Source organism: Oncorhynchus kisutch, linkage group LG16 (assembly GCF_002021735.2).
Source record: "Oncorhynchus kisutch isolate 150728-3 linkage group LG16, Okis_V2, whole genome shotgun sequence".
NCBI classification, from domain to species: domain Eukaryota; kingdom Metazoa; phylum Chordata; class Actinopteri; order Salmoniformes; family Salmonidae; genus Oncorhynchus; species Oncorhynchus kisutch.
This window is the reverse complement of record NC_034189.2, coordinates 19,875,783-19,901,066: the sequence shown is the minus strand read 5'-3', so window position 1 is coordinate 19,901,066 and position 25,284 is coordinate 19,875,783. Positions and strand designations below refer to the sequence as shown.

Genomic DNA, 25,284 nt, shown 5'->3' with positions numbered 1-25,284 from the left:
GCGACTATAGAATATGGGAGAGGACGGGTGACTATAGAATGTTGTGAGAGGAGGGGCGACTGTAGAATATGGGAGAGGACGGGTGACTATAGAATGTGGGAGAGGACGGGCGACTATAGAATGTGGGAGAGGACGTGCGACTGTAGAATGTGGGAGAGGACTGGCGACTGTAGAATGTGGGAGAGGACGTGCGACTCTAGAATGTGGGAGAGGACAGGCGACTGTAGAATGTGGGAGAGGACGTGCGACTGTACAATGTGGGAGAGGACAGGCGACTGTAGAATGTGGGAGAGGACAGGCGACTGTAGAATGTGGGAGAGGACTTGCGACTGTAGAATGTGGGAGAGGACGTGTGACTGTAGAATGTGGGAGAGGACGTGCGACTGTAGAATGTGGGAGAGGACAGGCGACTGTAGAATGTGGGAGAGGACTGGCGACTGTAGAATGTGGGAGAGGACTGGCGACTGTAGACTGTGGGAGAGGACGTGCGACTGTAGAATGTGGGAGAGGACTGGCGACTCTAGAATGTGGGAGAGGACGTGCGACTGTAGAATGTGGGAGAGGACTGGCGACTGTAGAATGTGGGAGAGGACGTGCGACTCTAGAATGTGGGAGAGGACAGGCGACTGTAGAATGTGGGAGAGGACGTGCGACTGTACAATGTGGGAGAGGACAGGCGACTGTAGAATGTGGGAGAGGACAGGCGACTGTAGAATGTGGGAGAGGACTGGCGACTGTAGAATGTGGGAGAGGACATGCGACTGTAGAATGTGGGAGAGGACGTGCGACTCTAGAATGTGGGAGAGGACAGGCGACTGTAGAATGTGGGAGAGGACGTGCGACTGTACAATGTGGGAGAGGACAGGCGACTGTAGAATGTGGGAGAGGACAGGCGACTGTAGAATGTGGGAGAGGACTGGCGACTGTAGAATGTGGGAGAGGACGTGCGACTGTAGAATGTGGGAGAGGACGTGCGACTGTAGAATGTGGGAGAGGACAGGCGACTGTAGAATGTGGGAGAGGACTGGCGACTGTAGAATGTGGGAGAGGACTGGCGACTGTAGACTGTGGGAGAGGACGTGCGACTGTGGAATGTGGGAGAGGACAGGCGACTGTAGAATGTGGGAGAGGACTGGCGACTGTAGAATGTGGGAGAGGACGTGCGACTGTAGAATGTGGGAGAGGACGTGCGACTATAGAATGTGGGAGAGGACAGGCGACTGTAGAATGTGGGAGAGGACATGCGACTGTACAATGTGGGAGAGGACAGGCGACTGTAGAATGTGGGAGAGGACAGGCGACTGTAGAATGTGGGAGAGGACAGGCGACTGTAGAATGTGGGAGAGGACGTGCGACTGTAGAATGTGGGAGAGGACGTGCGACTGTAGAATGTGGGAGAGGACAGGCGACTGTAGAATGTGGGAGAGGACTGGCGACTGTAGAATGTGGGAGAGGACTGGCGACTGTAGACTGTGGGAGAGGACGTGCGACTGTAGAATGTGGGAGAGGACTGGCGACTGTAGAATGTGGGAGGGGACTGGCGACTGTAGAATGTGGGAGAGGACGTGCGACTATAGAATGTGGGAGAGGACGGGCGACTATAGAATATGGGAGAGGACGGGTGACTATAGAATGTTGTGAGAGGAGGGGCGACTGTAGAATATGGGAGAGGACGGGTGACTATAGAATGTGGGAGAGGACGGGCGACTATAGAATGTGGGAGAGGACGTGCGACTGTAGAATGTGGGAGAGGACTGGCGACTGTAGAATGTGGGAGAGGACGTGCGACTCTAGAATGTGGGAGAGGACAGGCGACTGTAGAATGTGGGAGAGGACGTGCGACTGTACAATGTGGGAGAGGACAGGCGACTGTAGAATGTGGGAGAGGACAGGCGACTGTAGAATGTGGGAGAGGACTTGCGACTGTAGAATGTGGGAGAGGACGTGTGACTGTAGAATGTGGGAGAGGACGTGCGACTGTAGAATGTGGGAGAGGACAGGCGACTGTAGAATGTGGGAGAGGACTGGCGACTGTAGAATGTGGGAGAGGACTGGCGACTGTAGACTGTGGGAGAGGACGTGCGACTGTAGAATGTGGGAGAGGACTGGCGACTCTAGAATGTGGGAGAGGACGTGCGACTGTAGAATGTGGGAGAGGACTGGCGACTGTAGAATGTGGGAGAGGACGTGCGACTCTAGAATGTGGGAGAGGACAGGCGACTGTAGAATGTGGGAGAGGACGTGCGACTGTACAATGTGGGAGAGGACAGGCGACTGTAGAATGTGGGAGAGGACAGGCGACTGTAGAATGTGGGAGAGGACTGGCGACTGTAGAATGTGGGAGAGGACATGCGACTGTAGAATGTGGGAGAGGACGTGCGACTCTAGAATGTGGGAGAGGACAGGCGACTGTAGAATGTGGGAGAGGACGTGCGACTGTACAATGTGGGAGAGGACAGGCGACTGTAGAATGTGGGAGAGGACAGGCGACTGTAGAATGTGGGAGAGGACTGGCGACTGTAGAATGTGGGAGAGGACGTGCGACTGTAGAATGTGGGAGAGGACGTGCGACTGTAGAATGTGGGAGAGGACAGGCGACTGTAGAATGTGGGAGAGGACTGGCGACTGTAGAATGTGGGAGAGGACTGGCGACTGTAGACTGTGGGAGAGGACGTGCGACTGTAGAATGTGGGAGAGGACTGGCGACTGTAGAATGTGGGAGGGGACTGGCGACTGTAGAATGTGGGAGAGGACTGGCGACTGTGGAATGTGGGAGAGGACAGGCGACTGTAGAATGTGGGAGAGGACTGGCGACTGTAGAATGTGGGAGAGGACATGCGACTGTAGAATGTGGGAGAGGACTGGCGACTGTAGAATGTGGGAGAGGACGTGCGACTATAGAATGTGGGAGAGGACAGGCGACTGTAGAATGTGGGAGAGGACATGCGACTGTACAATGTGGGAGAGGACAGGCGACTGTAGAATGTGGGAGAGGACAGGCGACTGTAGAATGTGGGAGAGGACTTGCGACTGTAGAATGTGGGAGAGGACGTGCGACTGTAGAATGTGGGAGAGGACGTGCGACTGTAGAATGTGGGAGAGGACAGGCGACTGTAGAATGTGGGAGAGGACTGGCGACTGTAGAATGTGGGAGAGGACTGGCGACTGTAGACTGTGGGAGAGGACGTGCGACTGTAGAATGTGGGAGAGGACTGGCGACTGTAGAATGTGGGAGGGGACTGGCGACTGTAGAATGTGGGAGAGGACGTGCGACTATAGAATGTGGGAGAGGACGGGCGACTATAGAATATGGGAGAGGACGGGTGACTATAGAATGTTGTGAGAGGAGGGGCGACTGTAGAATATGGGAGAGGACGGGTGACTATAGAATGTGGGAGAGGACGGGCGACTATAGAATGTGGGAGAGGACGTGCGACTGTAGAATGTGGGAGAGGACTGGCGACTGTAGAATGTGGGAGAGGACGTGCGACTCTAGAATGTGGGAGAGGACAGGCGACTGTAGAATGTGGGAGAGGACGTGCGACTGTACAATGTGGGAGAGGACAGGCGACTGTAGAATGTGGGAGAGGACAGGCGACTGTAGAATGTGGGAGAGGACTTGCGACTGTAGAATGTGGGAGAGGACGTGTGACTGTAGAATGTGGGAGAGGACGTGCGACTGTAGAATGTGGGAGAGGACAGGCGACTGTAGAATGTGGGAGAGGACTGGCGACTGTAGAATGTGGGAGAGGACTGGCGACTGTAGACTGTGGGAGAGGACGTGCGACTGTAGAATGTGGGAGAGGACTGGCGACTGTAGAATGTGGGAGGGGACTGGCGACTGTAGAATGTGGGAGAGGACGTGCGACTATAGAATGTGGGAGAGGACGGGCGACTATAGAATATGGGAGAGGACGGGTGACTATAGAATGTTGTGAGAGGAGGGGCGACTGTAGAATATGGGAGAGGACGTGCGACTATAGAATGTGGGAGAGGACGGGCGACTATAGAATATGGGAGAGGACGGGTGACTATAGAATGTTGTGAGAGGACAGGCGACTGTAGAATATGGGAGAGGACGGGTGACTATAGAATGTGGGAGAGGACGGGCGACTATAGAATGTGGGAGAGGACGTGCGACTGTAGAATGTGGGAGAGGACTGGCGACTGTAGAATGTGGGAGAGGACGTGCGACTCTAGAATGTGGGAGAGGACAGGCGACTGTAGAATGTGGGAGAGGACGTGCGACTGTACAATGTGGGAGAGGACAGGTGACTGTAGAATGTGGGAGAGGACAGGCGACTGTAGAATGTGGGAGAGGACTTGCGACTGTAGAATGTGGGAGAGGACGTGTGACTGTAGAATGTGGGAGAGGACTGGCGACTGTAGACTGTGGGAGAGGACGTGCGACTGTAGAATGTGGGAGAGGACTGGCGACTGTAGAATGTGGGAGGGGACTGGCGACTGTAGAATGTGGGAGAGGACGTGCGACTATAGAATGTGGGAGAGGACGGGCGACTATAGAATATGGGAGAGGACGGGTGACTATAGAATGTTGTGAGAGGAGGGGCGACTGTAGAATATGGGAGAGGACGGGTGACTATAGAATGTGGGAGAGGACGGGCGACTATAGAATGTGGGAGTGGACGGGCGACTATAGAATGCGGGAGAGGACGGGCGACTATAGAATGCGGAAGAGGACGGGCGACTATAGAATGTGGGAGTGGACGGGCGACTATAGAATGTGGGAGAGGACGGGCGACTATAGAATGCGGAAGAGGACGGGCGACTATAGAATGTGGGAGTGGACGGGCGACTATAGAATGTGGGAGAGGACAGGCGAACTGGGAATGTGGGAGTGGACGGGCGACTATAGAATGTGGGAGAGGACGGGCGACTATAGAATGCGGAAGAGGACGGGCGACTATAGAATGTGGGAGTGGACGGGCGACTATAGAATGTGGGAGAGGACGTGCAACTGTAGAATGTGGAGAACATTATTGTCAAAATAAACTCTCTATTAACGATGCATCTCTCTCTCTCTCTCTCTCTCTCTCCCTCTTCCTCCCCCCTCTCTCCCTCTTCCCCCCCCCCCTCTGTCCCACTCTCCTCACCTTTGTAAAGGTTTCCTGAGTACAGGGGACCAGTCAGCCAAGGGGAACTACGGTCTGTTGGACCAGATCCAGGCTCTGCGTTGGCTCAATGAGAACATCGGCCATTTTGGGGGCGACCCCGAGCGCATCACCATCTTCGGCTCTGGCGCCGGGGCATCCTGCGTCAACCTCCTCATCCTCTCGCACCACTCCGAGGGTAAGGGGCACGCTGGTGGGTTACATTCATATTTGATTTACTTCTCACTTCTTAGATGACTTACTCTTACCCGTTAGAACAAGGGTACATGGATATACTATCTGGTTACTCCCAAGGATGGATTGGTTCAAAGTGAGTTCAGAGTGACATCATCTTATACCCCATAGAATACCAGAGCCAAAAGTAGTGCACTACCTAGGGATTAGAGTGTCATTTGAGACAGAGGATCAACATTTATATTGGGAGCAATGTGGTCCAATGACCTGCAGGGAAACCTTGACAACCGCACTCCTCTGCGTTGAGCATATTATACTGCCAGGTATACTCTGACCCCTCTGAGAGAGAGAGAGAGAGAGAGAGAGAGAGAGAGACTGTAGAGAGAGAGAGAGTGAGACTGTGTAGAGAGAGAGAGACTGTAGAGAGAGAGAGAACAAGAGTGAGACTGGGTAGAGAGAGACAGAGACTGTAGAGAGAGAGAGACAGAGTGCACGAGAGTGAGACTGTGTAGAGCGAGAGATAGACTAGAGAGAGAGACTGTGTAGAGAGAGAGAGAGAGAGAGACTGCAGAAAGCGAGAGAGACAATGAGAGACTGTAGAGAGGGAGAGCGAGAGACTGTAGAGAGAGAGAGACTGTAGAGAGAGAGAGACCGTAGAGAGACTGTAGAGAGAGAGACTGTAGAGGGAGAGAGAGAGAGACTGTAGAGAGAGAGACTGTAGAGGGAGAGAGAGAGAGGGAGACTGTAGAGAGAGATTGTAGAGGGAGAGAGAGAGACTGTAGAGGGAGAGAGAGAGACTGTAGAGGGAGAGAGAGGGAGACTGTGTAGAGCGAGAGATAGACTAGAGAGAGAGATTGTGTAGAGAGAGAGAGAGACTGCAGAAAGCGAGAGAGACAATGAGACTGTAGAGAGGGAGAGCGAGAGACTGTAGAGAGAGAGACTGTAGAGAGAGAGAGACCGTAGAGAGACTGTAGAGAGAGAGAGACTATAGAGGGAGAGAGAGAGAGACTGTAGAGAGAGAGACTGTAGAGGGAGAGAGAGAGGGAGACTGTAGAGGGAGAGAGAGAGAGAGAGAATGTAGAGAGAGAGAGAGAGAGAGAGACTGTAGAGAGAGATTGTAGAGGGAGAGAGAGAGAGACTGTAGAGGGAGAGAGAGAGACTGTAGAGGGAGAGAGAGGGAGACTGTAGAGGGAGAGAGAGAGAGAGAGAGACTGTAGAGGGAGAGAGAGAGACTGTAGAGGGAGAGAGAAAACCGTAGAGAGAGATAGAACCGTAGAGAGAGAGAGAGAGAGAATGACTGTAGAGAGGGAGAGAAAGAGAGAGACTGTGTAGAGAGAGAGAGAGAGAGAGACTGCAGAAAGCGAGAGAGACAATGAGAGACTGTAGAGAGGGAGAGCGAGAGACTGTAGAGAGAGAGAGACTGTAGAGAGAGAGAGACCGTAGAGAGACTGTAGAGAGAGAGACTGTAGAGGGAGAGAGAGAGAGACTGTAGAGAGAGAGACTGTAGAGGGAGAGAGAGAGAGGGAGACTGTAGAGAGAGATTGTAGAGGGAGAGAGAGAGACTGTAGAGGGAGAGAGAGAGACTGTAGAGGGAGAGAGAGGGAGACTGTGTAGAGCGAGAGATAGACTAGAGAGAGAGATTGTGTAGAGAGAGAGAGAGACTGCAGAAAGCGAGAGAGACAATGAGACTGTAGAGAGGGAGAGCGAGAGACTGTAGAGAGAGAGACTGTAGAGAGAGAGAGACCGTAGAGAGACTGTAGAGAGAGAGAGACTATAGAGGGAGAGAGAGAGAGACTGTAGAGAGAGAGACTGTAGAGGGAGAGAGAGAGGGAGACTGTAGAGGGAGAGAGAGAGAGAGAGAATGTAGAGAGAGAGAGAGAGAGAGAGAGACTGTAGAGAGAGATTGTAGAGGGAGAGAGAGAGAGACTGTAGAGGGAGAGAGAGAGACTGTAGAGGGAGAGAGAGGGAGACTGTAGAGGGAGAGAGAGAGAGAGAGAGAGACTGTAGAGGGAGAGAGAGAGACTGTAGAGGGAGAGAGAAAACCGTAGAGAGAGATAGAACCGTAGAGAGAGAGAGAGAGAGAATGACTGTAGAGAGGGAGAGAAAGAGAGAGACACTGTAGAGAGAGAAGGAGAGAGAGACTAGAGAAAGTAAGAGATTTATGTTTTCTGTATGTATTTTTCTGTGTGTGCGTGTGTGTGTGTGTGTGCGTGTGTGTGTGTCTAGACATGAGACTGTGAGTAAACAACCAATATAGTATGTGCATGTCCTCCTTTCCTACCCTAACCTACATGTCCTCTCCTCCTCTAACCTACATGTCCTCTCCTCCTCTCCTACCCTAACCTACATGTCCTCTCCTCCTCTAACCTACATGTCCTCTCCTCCTCTCCTACCCTAACCTACATATCCTCTCCTCCTTTAACCTACATGTCCTCTCCTCCTCTCCTACCCTAACCTACATGTCCTCTCCTCCTCTCCTCCCCTAACCTACATGTCCTCTCCTCCTCTTCTACCCTAACCTACATGTCCTCTCCTCCTCTCCTACCCTAACCTACATGTCCTCTCCTCCCCTAACCTACATGTCCTCTCCTCCACTCCTACCCTAACGTACATGTCCTCTCCTTACCTACCCTAACCTACATGTCCTCTCCTCCTCTCCTACCCTAACCTACATGTCCTCTCCTACCCTAACCTACATGTCCTCTCCACTCCTACCCTAGCCTACATGTCCTCTCCATTCCTACCCTAGCCTACATGTCCTCTCCATTCCTACCCTAACCTACATGTCCTCTCCTCTCCTACCCTAACCTACATGTCCTCTCCACTTCTACCCTAACCTACATGTCCTCTCCATTACTACCCTAACCTACATGTCCTCTCCTCTCCTACCCTAACCTACATGTCCTCTCCACTCCTACCCTAACTTAAATGTCCTCTCCTATCCTACCCTAACTTACATGTCCTCTCCTCTCCTACCCTAACCTACATGTCCTTTCCTCTCCTACCCTAACTTCCACGTCCTCTCCTCTTCTACACTAACCTACATGTCGTCTCCTCTCCTACCCTAACCTACATACCCTCTCCTCTCGTACCCTAACCTTCATTTCCTCTCCTCTCCTAACCTACATGTCCTCTCCTCTCCTACCCTAACCTATATGTCCTCTCCTACCCTAACATACATGTCCTCTCCTACCCTAACCTACATGTCCTCTCCACTCCTACCCTAGCCTACATGTCCTCTCCACTCCTACCCTAGCCTACATGTCCTCTCCATTCCTACCCTAACCTACATGTCCTCTCCTCTCCTACCCTAACTTACATGTCCTCTCCATTCCTACCCTAACCTACATGTCCTCTCCTCTCCTACCCTAACCTACATGTCCTCTCCACTTCTACCCTAACCTACATGTCCTCTCCATTACTACCCTAACCTACATGTCCTCTCCTCTCCTACCCTAACTTACATGTCCTCTCATACCCTAACCTACATGTCCTCTCCTCTCCTACCCTAACATACATGTCCTCTCCTCTCCTACCCTAACCTACATGTCCTCTCTTCTCCTACCCTAACCTACATGTCCTCTCCTCTCCTACCCTAACCTACATGTCCTCTCCTCTCCTACCCTAAATTACATGTCCTCTCCTACCCTAACCTACATGTCCTCTCCTCTCCTACCCTAACCTACATGTCCTCTCCTACCCTAACCTACATGTCCTCTCCCACCCTAACCTACATGTCCTCTCCTCCTCTCTTGTCTTGTCTCATCATTGACTCATCTCCTCTGCTGCCACTCACCCATACATTAAAACCAGTTCTCTCTGCTGTCAAACCCATCTTCATCTTAATCACCGTCCTCATCGTCATCTAACACCAGCCCTCCAGACTACAACTCCTCCACCTGTCACTCAAAGCTCCCGGGGTGCCAGGTAAGGAACACTCTCGCTCCCCACGGGGAACACCAGTCATGTCATCCCACCACTCAACAAATCAACTGTGGCATGATACATGTGTTTATGGAGGAGAGGTGGATGAGAGGCGAGGGAGAGAGGAGGGGGAAGGGGGATACAGATCGGTATGATGAGAGTGGGAAAGGGAGGAGAGGGGAGAAGAGGGGGGAGGTAGCGGAAGGGAAGATGCACTGAGAGAGAGAGGGAAGGAGGAAGGAGAGAAACTGATTAGGATTTAGGATGAAATATAGATGAGTCACCTCTCTCCCCTTCCTCATACTTTCTCTCACTTACTTCCTCACCCCCCCCCCCCCCCCCCCCCCCCCCCCCACTATGAGGAGTAATGCTGAAGTAGTAGGTCGGCTGAGCCACGCGCTCCCTAATAGTCTTCCCTGGGAAAGAGGCTCTGCTCTGCGTCACTGCTTAATTATTCACCAGGAATGTGCAGGAGAGGGAAGGAGTGTGGAGGAATAGAGCAATACGAAGGAGGGACAGGGGAAAGAATGAGAGCTCCCCCCTGTAACGAGGCACCACAGTAGTTCGTTTTCACCGCAGGACAGACAGAGAGAGAAAAAGAAAAGAGGAAGGAAACCTGTTTCTTTAATAAGAGGCAGACTGTGCAGTCCCCCATCGATTCCCCAGTCCGGGCTGAATCTCATACAGTATCATCTCAACTATGGAGTTTAAAGCGCATTACTTTCTATCTGATTTTTTTTACAGTGACTAAGAGAGGGAAAATAGAGAAATCCGTGGAGTGAAAATGGAACAAACGTTCACCACCTAACTAAGTATTCTTTAGAAAATGATCTTATCTTTTCTGGAAGGAAAGTAGACAAGGAGAAGAAAGCCACTTTAGACTAGAGAGACACAACCTTGGCTGCCACTGTAGTAATCGAACATGTACAGTACACTTTGGGCCGTATTCAATTTTCAGACAAAAAAAGGGAATATCTGCTCACCTTTTTTCTTGTTTTGTCCTGCTCCTGATATTACATTGGACGTTCATAAAACCTCCTCCTTTCAGATTCACTCGTCTAACTTCTCCTTCCACTCTCTGTCCTCCAGGGTTGTTCCAGAGGGCCATAGCCCAGAGTGGCTCAGCCATCTCCAGCTGGTCGGTCAACTACCAGCCCCTCAAGTACACCAAGATCCTGGCCCGGAAGGTAGGCTGCAGCCACTCAGAGACGGCAGAGTTGGTGGACTGCCTGAGGAAGAAGAACTTCAGGGAGCTGGTGGATCAGGACATCCAGCCGGCCCGCTACCACATCGCCTTCGGACCCGTAGTGGACGGAGACGTGGTGCCGGACGACCCTGAGATACTCATGCAGCAGGTGGGAGTAAGGAGCAGGGGGCGGGTGTATTGTTGGGGGTGGGGATAGGGTGGAGGTTAGTGTGGCTATATTAGTCATGGCTCTCAGAGACATATTCTATTGGTTCTGATGAAATCTCAGTGACAGGGTTACCAAGAGTAACGTAAAAAAGATGAAGGTTATGATAAGACATTACTATAATGGTTAAGTGTAATTTAAGACAGGTTTATATTTTATGATTTTTGGTGTTAATTTTCAAGGAGCCCAAAGTGCTTAAAATGTTATGAGGCAGCAAAATCTCATGCACTTCTAATGTGTCTACATACCTAACATGTCCTTCCCTCGTTTTGCCACAAGGGGGAGTTCCTGAACTATGACATCCTGATAGGAGTGAACCAGGGAGAGGGGCTGAAGTTTGTAGATGACAGTGAAGACAATGATGGGATCTCAGCTGCAGCGTTCGACTACACCATCTCTAACTTTGTGGACAATCTCTATGGATATCCTGAGGGTAATGGTCTCTATATCCCTACTAATTGTAAACTGTCATTGTCAAAACATATTGATTCAAAGGTTGTAAAGATGGGTAGAGGTCTGTCCGTGATAAAGAGATGGTCTGCTTTTTTGACACCACACTCCACAAAGCAAGTCCTGCAGGCTCTAGTTGTATCTTATCTTGATTATTGTCCAGTCATATGGTCAAGTGCTGCAAAGAAGGACCTAGAAAAAGCTCTAACACTTACCCCACCAGACATACCACCAGGGGTCTTTTCACACTTCCCAATTCCAGAAAAAAGTTAAAGAAAACGTAAATTATTATATAGAGCCATGATTTCATGGAACTCTTCAAGTGAGTTTTTTTTAATCAACACGGCGTGGACGATAACTGCCGCTATCGCAACAGCTAATGGGGATCCTAATAAAATACCAGAATACCAATACCAATTCATGTGCAGCTTTTTATTGAGTAAAGTAACAATATAATAACGGTGTAAGAGTATAATAACAAGAATAATAATATTATAACAATATAATACATAACCTCTTGAGAGGAATGATGTCTCAAAGCCAACTTCTGTGGTTTACTATTTGGTAAAAATGTCTCTTTAAACTTCAATTCGCTATCATGTGCCTTTTTGTCTGACCCCTCCCTTTCCCTCCCTTTCTATACTCTCTATCTCTATTTCTATACTCTCTATCTCTCTTTCCCTTTCTCTCCCTTTCTATACTCTATCTATATTTCTCTTTCCCTTTCTCTCCCTTTCTATACTCTATATCTCTATTTCTCTTTCCATTTCTCTCCCTTTCTATACTCTCTATCTATATTTCTCTTTCCCTTTCTATACTCTCTATCTCTATTTCTATACTCTCTATCTCTATTTCCCTTTCTCTCCCTTGCTATACTCTCTATCTCTATTTCCCTTTCTCTCCCTTTCTATACTCTCTATCTCTATTTCCCTTTCTCTCCCTTTCTATACTCTCTATCTCTATTTCCCTTTCTCTCCCTTTCTATACTCTCTATCTCTATTTCCCTTTCTCTCCCTTTCTATACTCTCTATCTCTCTTTCCCTTTCTCTCCCTTTCTATACTCGCTCTCTCTCTATCTCTCTTTCCCTTTCTCTCCCTTTCTATACTCTCTCTCTCTATTTCTCTTTCCCTTTCTCTCCCTTTCTATGCTCTCAATCTCCATTTCTCTTTCCCTCCCTTTCTATACTCTCTCTCTCTATTTCTCTTTCCCTTTCTCTCCCTTTCTATACTCTCTATCTCTATTTCTCTTTCCCTTTCCCTCCCTTTCTCTCCCTATCTCCATTTCTCTTTCCCTCCCTTTCTATACTCTCTCTCTCTCTATTTCTCTTTCCCTTTCTCTCCCTTTCTATACTCTCTCTCTCTCTATTTCCCTTTATCTCCCTTTCTATACTCTCTATCTCTCTTTCCCTTTATCTCCCTTTCTATACTCTCTATCTCTCTTTCCCTTTCTCTCCCTTTCTATACTCACCTTTCGCTCATCTTCTGGCTCCGTCTGTATCTCTCTTTCTCAACTTCCCTCTCTTGAATTTTCACTCTCTCTTGTGTCCTCCCTCCCCTCTCCCCACTCTCCCTCTCCTCCCACCACCCTCCTCCCTCTCCTCCCCTCTAGGTAAGGACATCCTGAGAGAGACCATTAAGTTCATGTACACTGACTGGGCCGACCGTGACAACGGAGACATGAGGAGAAAAACCCTCCTCGCCCTGTTCACGGACCACCAGTGGGTGGCGCCAGCGGTGGCCACGGCCAAACTGCACGCCGAGTTCCAATCTCCTGTTTACTTCTACACCTTCTACCACCACTGTCAGACGGAGACGCGGCCGGAGTGGGCGGACGCAGCCCACGGGGATGAGATCCCTTACGTGTTCGGGGTTCCCATGATCGGAGCCACCGACCTGTTCCCCTGCAACTTCTCTAAGAATGATGTCATGCTCAGTGCTGTAGTCATGACGTACTGGACAAACTTTGCTAAGACGGGGTAGGTAGTGAACGGTAGAGGGTAGAAGGTGGAAAGAATGGGGCTTTGTTTGGTTTGCTCTCTCTGCTCTTGAGGACTATTTAATTTAGGGCTCAATTCAAACCGTATCGCCAAAATTCAGCACTATAATGCGCTTGAAATGTAAAGGTTATTTCCGATTGAGCCAAACTCCAGCTAACCTATAAGAATCTAAGCCCTGTCTAAGCCCTGTCTAAGCCAGGGGGGGGGGGGGGTTCCACTAAGCTATATGGAATTGTTTTAAGAAGGTCATACCAAGGATTTCGATTTTTGAAGTATCCCAAAAATTTGATGAAAAATAATTTTGGGCCTTACTGCTCTTACCCCAAACAAACACATTGAATAACAGATAGTCCTTACTGCTCTTAGCCCATACAAACACATTGAATAACAGATAGTCTTTACTGCTCTTAGCCCAAACAAACACACTGAATAACAGATAGTCCTTACTGCTCTTAGCCCATACAAACACATTGAATAACAGATAGTCCTTACTGCTCTTAGCCCATACAAACACATTGAATAACAGATAGTCCTTACTGCTCTTAGCCCAAACAAACACATTGAATAACAGATAGTCCTTACTGCTCTTAGCCCATACAAACACATTGAATAACAGATAGTCCTTACTGCTCTTAGCCCATACAAACACATTGAATAACAGATAGTCCTTACTGCTCTTAGCCCATACAAACACATTGAATAACAGATAGTCCTTACTGCTCTTAGCCCAAACAAACACATTGAATAACAGATATTAGAAAGATCAGGAAACATTTGTTATTTGTTTTTACATGTGTTTAACCCCCTATTTTTGGCACTAAACAGTCTCCATATGTACTTCCATACATTTTATTCAACTGGTGCCAGGGGACCTTCAGACGAGTCTTGTGAGGCCTGTGGGCGTCCGTCAGAGAGTAAACGCTATACTACAAATGATTTTGTGAGAAGACCGATTTCCAGATGTCTCATGGTCTGACATACACCACTCTAGCTCTGTCATCTTTCACCGCAGATGTCTCATGGTCTGACATACACCACTCTAGCTCTGTCACCTTTCACCGCAGATGTCTCATGGTCTGACATACACCACTCTAGCTCTGTCACCTTTCACCTCAGATGTCTCATGGTCTGACACACACCACTCTAGCTCTGTCACCTTTCACCTCAGATGTCTCATGGTCTGACATACACCACTCTAGCTCTGTCACCTTTCACCTCAGATGTCTCATGGTCTGACATACACCACTCTAGCTCTGTCACCTTTCACCTCAGATGTCTCATGGTCTGACATACACCACTCTAGCTCTGTCACCTTTCACCTCAGATGTCTCATGGTCTGACATACACCACTCTAGCTCTATCACCTTTCACCGCAGATGCGAAAGTGCAAAATAGGCGTATGTGGTGGATTGAGACGCATCCAATTTATGGGGACATGGACATCAACCTTAAGGGGTGAATACAGTCTCCGCTAGGCAGGAATTTAGCCTTTAAATGTAAATTGCACTATACCGCTGAACTTCAGCGATACGGATTGAATCGAGCCCTAAGTCTATGATTTCCAGACAGAACAAGTGTATCATACTATATGCAGGGGTGAAAGGAAGCTGGTATTGTCTGGTACGAAGCACCAGCAAAATAAATAGTGGGGGTACCCATACAGGTTAAACATGAGACTATCACAATAATGAAAGCAAAAATGCCATGTAAACTGTAGGCTATTAAACTATTATTTATCATTACCGCATGTTAGTCACATGAAAACTGTGTGAATGGACTTGAAAACGTGTGAAATACCTCCAAAATGCGGTGTGGTTTGAAAAAACAGTGACATTTTGCAAAGGCAGACTTGGCCAAGACCGAGACACTCGCGGACAGTGGCTACATCAATTCAGGTTACAAGTGTAGGCCTAAGGGATGACAATCACTGAACGTCACCAACGTTTTGTTACAGGTGTTTCTTTCTATTCCTCATATTATGTGCACAGTGCACTGTATGGATGCAGGAATTATTTTAGAGTGAATGAATACGAGCAGGTAGCCAGGTTTACAGAAGCCTTGTGAACTGATCGTTGGACAATCAGATTAAAACATCATGACTGGTTGTGTTTATGCCACAAAAAAAAGGTCATACATTTTAAAAGTGAAATGACAAAACTTTAGGACTACGCCCACAGAGATCCTATTGAATGAATAGGGATTCTCTAGGTAATTCTATGATTAGGCCCATAAACAACTAAATAAATGGTCATGCAATTGTTGTCATGCAAGCATGTGCACACATAGGAGGTGCCACATCAGGAATCAAATGTAATCTACTTTCACCCCCGACTACACAGTTGAAGTCAGAAGTTTACATACACTTAGGTTGGAGTCATTAAAACTCGTTTTTCAACCACTCCACAAATTTCTTAACTATAGTTTTGACAAGTCGGTTAGGACATCTACTTTGTGCATGACACAAACAATTGTTTACTGACAGATTATTTCACTTATAATTCACTGTATCACAATTCCAGTGGGTCAGAAGTTTACATACACTAAGTTGACTGTGCCTTTAAACAGCTTGGAAAATTCCAGAAAAGGTTGTCATGGCTTTTGAAGCTTCTGATAGGCTGAATGACATCATTTGAGTTAATTGGAGGTGTACATGTGGATGTATTTCAAGGCCTACCTTCAAACTCAGTGCCTCTTTGCTTGACATCATGGGAAAATCAAAAGAAATCAGCCAAGACCTCAGAAACAAAATTGTCGACCTCCACAAGTCTGGTTCATCCTTGGGAGCCATTTCCAAATGCCTGAAGGTACCACGTTCAGCTGTACAAATAATAGTACGCAAGTATAAACACCATGGGACCACGCAGCAGTCATACCGCTCAGGAAGGCGATGTGTTCTGTCTCCTAGAGATGAACGGACTTTGGTGCGAAAAGTGCAAATCAATCCCAGAACAGCAAAGGACCTTGTGAAGATGCTGTAGAAAACAGGTACAAAAGTATCTATATCCACAGTCAAACAAATCCTGTATCGACATAACCTGAAAGGCCGCTCAGCAAGGAAGAAGCCACTGCTCCAAAACCGCCATAAAAAAAGCCAGACTACGGTTTGCAACTGCACATGAGGACAAAGATCGCACTTTTTGGAGAAATGCCCTATGTTCTGAAACTAAAATAGAACTGTTTGGCCATAATGACCGTTGTTATGTTTGGAGGAAAAAGGGGGAGGCTTCCAAGCCGAAGAACACCATCCCAACCGTGAAGCATGGGGGTGGCAGCATCATGTTGTGGGGGTGCTTTGCTGTAGGAGGGACTGGTGCACTTCACAAAGTAGATGGCATCATTAGGATGGAAAATTCTGTGGATATATTGAAGCAACATCTCAAGACATCAGTCAGGAAGTTAAAGCTTGGTCACAAATGGGTCTTCCAAATGGACAATGACCCCAAGTATACTTCCAAAGTTGTGGCAAAATGGCTTAAGGACAACAATGTCAAGGTATTGGAGTGGCCATCACAAAGCCCAGACCTCAATCCTATGGAAAATGCATGTGCAGAACTGAAAAAACATGTGCGAGCATGGAGGCCTACAAACCTGACTCAGTTACATCAGCTCTGTCGGGAGGAATGGGCCAAAATTCACCCAACTTATTGTGAAAGGCTCCCTGAAATGTTTGACCCAAGTTAAACAATTTAAAGGCAATGCTACCAAATACTAATTGAGTGTATGTAAATTTCTGACCCACTGGGAATGTGATGAAAGAAAATAAAAGCTGAATTAAATCATTCTCTTGTATTATTCTGACATTTCACATTCTTAAAATAAAGTGGTGTGTCACGATCGTCGTACGAACTGGACATATACTCAGACTAACGTTTTGGGTACCACATGTTTAATAAAGGAAACTCACAAAGCAATAAGCAGCAAAGGAAACGTGAAGTCACAGGCAACTACACACAAACAAGATCCCACAAAAACCAGTGGGGAAATGGCTGCCTAAATATGATCCCCAAGCAGAGACAACGATAAACAGCTGCCTCTTATTGGGAATCATATCAGGCCAACATATAAATAATTTACCTAGATAGGAACACCCCCCCTAGTCACACCCGACCTAACCAAAATAGAGAATAACAAGACACTGGGGGCCGGCACACTTCAGGGCGAATGCGATGAGCAGGCACAGGACGTACCGGGACTGGGGACACGCACTTCAGGGAGAGTGCGAGGAGCAGGCACAGGATGTACCTGACTGGGAAGGCGTACTTGAGGGAGAGTGCGTGGAGCAGGCACAGGACGTACCGGACTAGGGACACGCACATCAGGGAGAGTGCGAGGAGGAGGCACAGGACGTACTGGGCTGTGGAGGCGCACTGGAGACCTGGTGCATAGAACCAACACAAATTGTACAGGAACAATGACACACTTTGCACGGTGAGTGCGGGGAGCTGGCACAGGACGTACTGGGCTGTAGAGGCGCACTGGAGACCTGGTGCGTAGAGCCGGCAGAAATCGTACCGGAACGGTGAAACACACTTTAGGGCGAGTGCGTGGAGGAGACACAGGACGTACCGGACTGGGGAGGCGCACTGTAGGCCAGATGTGTGAAACTGGTGCAGATGACACCGGACTGGTGTCACGCTCCTCAGCACGCCCGCTCTGCAGCACTCTCATCGCCACTACCTCTCTCCGGAATCTTTTGTCGAGTTCCTCCTTCGACTCCCTGACGGTCTCTGGCTCATTCCTCAGGTCCGCCGACCACGCCGTGGTGGCATTTGTTTGGTAAAAACAGTAGGATAAATACACATGTAGGTAGAGTCCATTCTCCTTTTACTCCCTTTCTTTTAAGAGCTTTGTCCCAATGGACCAGTCAGTCGATGCCCCCGCCCCCAAAGAATTAGGGCTAACTTTTGGGCTTACTCTGTGGCCGCGAACCCCGGCGTCGTCTCTGTCCTCCCTTCTCTCCCTGCATCTGCTTCCATGGAAGGCTTTCGTGGAAAGCCATAATTTCAGCCATAATTTCCTCCCAAGTCCAGGATGTCTTCTCCTCCTTTATCACCTCCCAAGCCCAAGATACCTTCTCTTCCCGGGCACGCTGCTTGGTCCTGTTGTGGTGGGATCTTCTGTCACGATCGTCGTACAAACTGGAAATATACTCAGCCCAACGTGCAGCGTGATTTTGGGTTCCACATGTTTAATAAAGGAAACTTACAAAAACAGCAAAGGAAACGTGAAGTCATGGAGTGCTCACAGGCAACTACACACAAACAAGATCCCACAAAAACCAGTGGGGAAATGGCTGCCTAAATATGATCCCCAATCAGATACAACGATAAACAGCTGCCTCTGATTGGGAACCATACCAGGCCAACATAGAAATAATAAACCTAGATAGGAACACTCCCCCTAGTCACACCCCCGCCTAACCAAAATAGAGAATAACAAGGCTCTCTATGGTCAGGGCGTGACATGGTGATCTTAACTGACCTAAAACAGGTAATTTTTACTAGGATTAAATGTCAGGAATTGTGAAGAACTGAGTTTAAATATATTTGGCTAAGGTGTATGTAAACTTCCAACTTCAACTGTATGTAGTAAGAAGCTATGAAATGTATTGCGATTTTGAGGTTTTTTTCATGTTTTAATGTCAAATTCAAGAGGTTGTTTAACAGTGAAATATACTATATAGTGTCTGTGTGTAATAACTTTGGAATACCTTTGATTGAAATCCTTTAAATGAGATTGGTATTAATTTCTCCTCCAGGGACCCCAACCTGCCGGTGCCTCAGGACACCAAGTTCATCCACACCAAGCCCAACCGCTTCGAGGAGGTCATCTGGACCAAGTTCAACTCCAAGGACAAGCAGTACCTCCACATCGGTCTGAAGCCCCGCGTCAGGGACAACTACCGAGCAAACAAGGTGGCCTTCTGGCTGGAGCTGGTCCCTCACCTACATTCCCTCCATGACGAATTCCCCCCCACCACCAGGCTACCTCCAGGCAGCACCCGCCCCCCCGGGGTCCCCTGGAAGCCCAAACCCCGCACCACAGGCCACCCCTACCCCACATTCCCTGACCCCGTGGAGCCCTACGGATCAGAGCGGCCCAGACTGGACCTCTTCCCCGGTGACACACGGGATTATTCCACAGAGCTGTCGGTGACAGTGGCGGTGGGGGCGTCGCTACTCTTCCTCAACATCCTGGCATTCGCCGCGCTCTACTACAAGCGGGACAAGCGGCAGGAGATGAGGCGCCACCGGCTCTCCCCGCAGCGCCACGGCGGGCCCGCCAACGACCTGGCGCACAGCCAGGAGGAAGAGATCATGTCCCTGCAGATGAAGCACTCGGAGCATGACCCGCACCACGACATGGAGCCCCTCCGGCCCCACGACATCCTGCGGCCCGCCTGCCCGCCCGACTACACTCTGGCCCTGCGGAGGGCCCCGGACGATGTGCCCCTCATGACCCCCAACACCATCACTATGATCCCCAGCACCATCACCGGCATGCAGCCCCTCCACCCCTTCAATACCTTCCCCAGCACCGGCCACAACAACACCCTGCCCCACCCCCACTCCACCACACGCGTATAGTAAAGCTAGAGCTCCCCCTGGGGGACCGGTGGACCAACTACTACGCTCTCTGGCTCCCTCTATATGGATATCTCTCTCTCTCTTACTCTTCTGTTTCTCCGACCGTCAGCCTGCTGCCCTGATGCTGTATACTTCCTACAGTGCCACCTGTTGAGGTTAAGTGGAAGTGCAGCTGAACTGCAGGGGCAGCAGATGTTAAGGGGGGACATTGAGACATTTAGAAACTATTTTGATGGGGTCTCGTATTCTCTGACTCTGACAGCCCCCAGACCTTGCCAGAGGACAATCCTCTTACTGTGCTTTTCATTTTGTTGTTTTTTCATCCTCCTTTTTATCTGTTTCTGTGCTGTAATAGGGTTGGAGATAGTTTTTTGGGGTGTTGGGTAAAGTGACCTCTGATATATTGGAAAACCTCTATCTCTCTACTCATGTCATCTGCTTACTTGATATAGTGTTTTCTCTTTTCTACATCCATCTCTTTCCCTCTGTAGTTCTAAACCCCCCTCAAATGAACCCCTCAGCCCACCCTTAGGAATTGTTGGGAGTCTTTTTCATACAAGGCGTACAGTACATACAGTTAGCATCTATCATGAAAATATTGATATTCTGATATCGTCTTTCTACCAGCATTCTTGGTGCCAAGTACTGTGTTGTTTTCCCATAGGAGGGAACTGAGAGAGAATCAAGAGTGTGGAGCTGTATCAAGATAGCCTACTGACTGTGTTCATGAAAAGTGCCAATTTGGCCTATCTTGTGTGCTTTTTTCTTTGATTGTTTCATTGTTGCTTTCAGTTCTTTTTTTTTTGTGGAAAGAATTTTAAGTATATAGATATATAGTTATATGTAAATGTGTACAAAGAAGAAGATATATAAATGGCTTTCTCAGTGGGGGGGGGATCTATGCATGAATTATTTTTTTAAATGATGATGGGGGAAGGACACTGGATAGTCAATGTTTCCACACTTCTCCGGTTTTAAACCATTTCTATCTCTATTTCAAATGCTTTTTCTTCCTATTTTATTCTTCAAAAAACAAAAAATGGAGGCAATTAAAAAAAAACTGCACGGATGCTCCTTTGATTTGCACAATTATCCTTTACAACAAGAAAAACCTGACTGGAACAAACATGAATAAAATAATGATCATACACCTTGAATATACAACACATTGCGTATCATCACCATCCCCCATGTTCATTGCTTACTGTCTACTATTGCACTATAGACCACATGCTACCCCAACCAAATCAACTACCCCAGTAAATCAAAACAACTTTTATCCTTACAACACATTTCATACAAAGCAGGTGCAAACCAATGCGACCACATATCAGTCACACAGAGACCCCCCTCTCCCTGCTCTGCTATCATCAGGCCAGGGCCCCTGAGGGCCCCTCTTATGTAATGTGAGATATTGGTGCCACTCTAGCAGCTCTGTCTTTGTCTCGTAATAACCAGGCCATCCACTGAGCCCTGGGCCCCTGTATCTCTGTGAGTCATTATGGCAGGCATGGAAGCCATAATCTGCCACTGAAATGGCATCCTATTCCCTAGTGCACTACTTCTGGCCAGTCAGGCAAAAAGTAGTGCCTTATAGGCATTAGTGTGTTGTTTTGGACACATTTCTAGAAGTATTGGTGGCCATTATAATCTGGTCAAAAGAAGTGTACTATGTAGGGGATAGGGTGCCCTAGAGGTATTGGTGTCCATTATGCTCTGGTCAAAAGAAGTGTACTATGTAGGGGATAGGGTGCTGAAGGTAGAGATATTGAAGGTACATACAGTACTCAAGTCTTGGAGGCTCATAGAATGTTACTTTCCTAATTCTGTTAGTAGGAAGGAAAGAAAAGGACGGGCAGTTCTCACTCTCCCTCCTTCTTTCACACATTCTGTCCTATCTTCACCTCTATTTCCAGCACATGCATATTCTGTGTGCGTGCGTGGGTGTGGGTGTGTGTTTGTGTGGGTGTGTGTGTGTATGGGTGTGCGTGCGTGCGTGGGTGCGTGTGTGTGTGTGTACATACATGTCAGCACAGCTTCACCGGGGCATGGGTAATTAGAGTGCATGGAGAATGATGGAGGGAGACAGAGAGGGAGAGAGGAGAGAGAGAATGAGAGAGACAGACGTCTCAACTCAGAGGCTCATCCCCATAATGCGAACCGTACTCCAAAATAACATTTCTACAACTGCTTACACACACACATTCTATTTTCCCTATCCCTTTCTCCTTTCCTCCACCACTAACTAGGCGTAATAGCTACATGAATGTGAAGAGTTGAGTAGAACTCACATACTTTTAAACTCATAACTTTGCTGTGTACAGTCATTCAACCTTGCATCTCCTGACCCTTAATCCCTGACCCCTCACCCTGCTGACTCTGTTGCTCCCACAACCCCTTAGCTCTACTGCTGTATATGTCACTCTAAGCACACTGAGCAAGACTGGGGGTCTGTCAGCCAGGCCATGGTCTTTGATAACAAAGCTGGGAGAGGACCTTAGACCAAGAGGCAACAAAGTGATCAGTTGTTGCTGGTTTTAGTTTTTCTTTATTTTTTTTAACAGGGAAAAACACGTAAAAGTCGAGGGAAAGTCTATAGAGAACGTCCCCGACTGTAATGCTCTAATATGGCCAGTAGAGGGGGCCGAAGGGTTAATATGATTAATCCCACTGAACAGAACTGTAGAGCTGTGAGTCTGAACCCACAGTGCACTGTATCCTCTATGGGAAACCGTTAGCGACCATGTTGTGTCTATGCTTGTGTTTAGCTTCAGACTTTTTTTTCGTTTCTGTTTCATTAATACTTGAGGATTATGGAAGTTGAGGGGAGAATGTGAGAGAACACAGTGGTAGAGTCAGACTGTGTTAGCCTACTGAGAGAGACAGTGTGTGGTGGGGGAATGATCAGCTGCACAATATACTGTAACATAGACTGGACTGGGGTTATGGTCAGTGGGACCTAGAGAAGACTTAACACAAGCTGTGTTCTTGGACTAGAAGAAGAAACCTGGGAGAGAGACTCAAAGCATCCAAGTCATCATCACAACCTTAAACAAAGGGGAAAGGTTGTGAGATGTAACTGGTCAACTGGGACAGTGGACAGACTTATTTCATCGATGGGAGCAATCGGAGTCTGTCCTATGAAGAGTCGCTGTGCCATTATATCCTAGTGAACTATTTTATACTTATTCATGTGTCGCAGAGGAAACTACTACTAGTACATATACAACAAAACAGAACTTCAACCAGTAGAAGAGCGACAGAAGCTATTTATTTTTTTCTGTTCTTTTCCTCAACTATTTTATAGGTTTACACACAAGAGGGCGCCATGGTGACACACAATCACCATAACAACGTACATGTCATTCTCTGAACATTCGGAATGTGGAGGAATACATTGTTGCGTGACATAGAGACACCTCAAAAAAGAGGAGCAAAACTGTACATTTTTAAGTGTAAGAACAAACAAACAGGCAGAAATATTTGTAAATATAACGTTTCTTGTTTGTTTTTTCGAGTGAATGAAATGACTTTGTGAAAACACCAGAGACAACAGGTGCAAGTTGATAAGGGGCCACCAGCTAGTATTGTACCTTCACTGTACACCATTTGAATATATTCAGATTCTAGTTCCATTAGCCCCGTGTTGTCAGTGCAGGATGTAACCAAGTTGTGCAGAAGTGGGTAGACAATGGACATTCAGAACAAAGTCATAGAGTTGTCTATGTAGCATCTTGACTGCTAAAACCTGTGAAAGCACTAAGCAAACACTGTAGCAGGGATACTGGCGCATTCTTACCCTGTGCTGTTGTTTATATGGTCTCTCTCCCACATTCAAATGGGACAATGATAACTGCAGGCCTTTGTTAGCTGTCTACCACACCAGCATATTTGTATGATGATGCAGGATACCTTAAAGACAGAATCTGTCGTTCCCACTTCCCCCTATGGCAACTACAATGCAGGGACACTTTTACCGGAAATTAAAGTTACAGAGTGCACCTTTAAAAACAACCTTGTGACTTCTGGAGTCCGGATATTCACTCCCTGTTGACTTCCGTATTGTAGCGTAGACCCAAAATCACAGGGGGATAGAGAAACGAGGGCTTTATGTAACCTAAGATGCCTCTGATCTAGCCTAGTCCCAGATCTGGTTTTGCCCTCTTACCAACTAATACAGTCATTGTCACGACTAGGAGTTGACTAGACAGAACAAACTGGGATCTGGGAGCAAGCTACCTCTTATCCTCATGGGAAACCACATACTGCGGGTGGGTCACATGTCCCCCTGTATACACTGCGTTACGTACAATGTGTGTAGGTGTCCTGGTCATGTAGGTTGTGCTACATGACCTCATCATAAGCTATTGGTACAGCTACGCTTGCCTTCCAGGTGGAGAGGTGTGGTGGGAATGAGTTGCTTTAGCCACTGCACGCCTAGTGGCCAGACGGTTGAACTACATTACAAGACATGCATAGGTATGGACCTGGAAGTGAGTGTATAAGTGAGAGCATGTGTTAGGATAGCTAATGTATTGTGTATGCGTTAGGTGTGTACTCCATTTTGTTGTAGCCTTGGTTTGGACTGACACAGAGGGAGCAGATATCTAGTGTTAGTTTAAGATGACTTTCAAAAAATTGAACCGACCCCCCCAAAAAAAAATCCATATTGGATTTTAATGTATTATTCCTCGCACTCAGACCACGATGAGAGTCATTATTTTTGGTCCTAAACCAATTTTGTTGACGGTGTGTTGATTTTCAATGATAAATCAGTTGTTAAATGATTATAAAGCAGTTATCATAGTTTTATAGATTTGCCGGAGCGGCGCTCTGTTGGAAAAACACCTGAAATTAAAGGGTCAGTACGTAACAATGTTTCATGTAGGTGAACTTCCTGCCTTGCTTGTGACTACGTGTCATGGTTGACCTTCAAAACAAAGAAAGGTTTGTATATGTTCTGGTCGATGTACCTGAGTCCAGGTACACTGAAGCACATGACCAATAACCCTGGGAAACATTCGGAGTTGGGTGTCAGTTCGGCCTGCATAGCAACATTTGCACCTGTTGTCTTCTTTTACATTTCTTTATTGAATTAAGAAACCCAAGACTTGAGATGAAGAAAACATGTTAAAAATTCATTTCAAAAAAGAGCATTATTAAACAGGTAAAATCAAAGTATATAAACAAGGTGATGATATTTCTGTTTAGTTATGACACACTGTATGCTGTGATTCTGATGCGAGGCGCATAAAGACGTCCATAGCCAGGCTGTCGAGTACGTCTCTTCATTTACCTAATGCACCCCCTCAACTTCATTCAGAAGACTGCTTCTTCCATTAAAGCCCCACAAAAGCAAAAATGCACTTTTTCCAGCTGAAAGACAATCCCCAGAGTTTACCCATGATGTTGCACAATGATTTAAGCCAATAAAACATTGTTTTAGTCAAAGTATGATATGGGTTTGAGGTGGGAAATCCGAGGTGTCAAAGTGTTTCCCTTTGCAATGACATGCTAATACTTTTCAGACAACGTTTCTTTTCAGGGCTGGGTTTTATCACCCACCAGCATGGCATTGATTTATTTAGTTACCACCCACTAGCATGGT

The 25,284-nt window shown here is 47.5% G+C and overlaps 1 protein-coding gene across 4 annotated transcripts in view; it reads left to right on the top strand.

Moving 5' to 3' along the window:
• Positions 1-24,948, top strand: part of nlgn2a (neuroligin 2a) — a 316,013-nt gene extending 291,065 nt beyond the window's left edge. For 2 of the 4 annotated variants that reach the window (XM_031791956.1, XM_031791958.1), the window contains 5 exons: positions 5,125-5,310; positions 10,320-10,585; positions 10,922-11,075; positions 12,702-13,068; positions 18,848-24,948. In XM_031791956.1, the coding sequence (XP_031647816.1) occupies positions 5,125-5,310; positions 10,320-10,585; positions 10,922-11,075; positions 12,702-13,068; positions 18,848-19,676 (1,802 nt within the window). In that variant the 3' untranslated portion in view covers positions 19,677-24,948. Of the gene's footprint in view, positions 1-5,124; positions 5,326-10,319; positions 10,586-10,921; positions 11,076-12,701; positions 13,069-18,847 lie in introns of all 4 variants that reach the window. The other 2 variants (XM_031791955.1, XM_031791957.1) reach the window with 1 other exon arrangement.
• Positions 24,949-25,284: the final 336 nt, after the last annotated feature.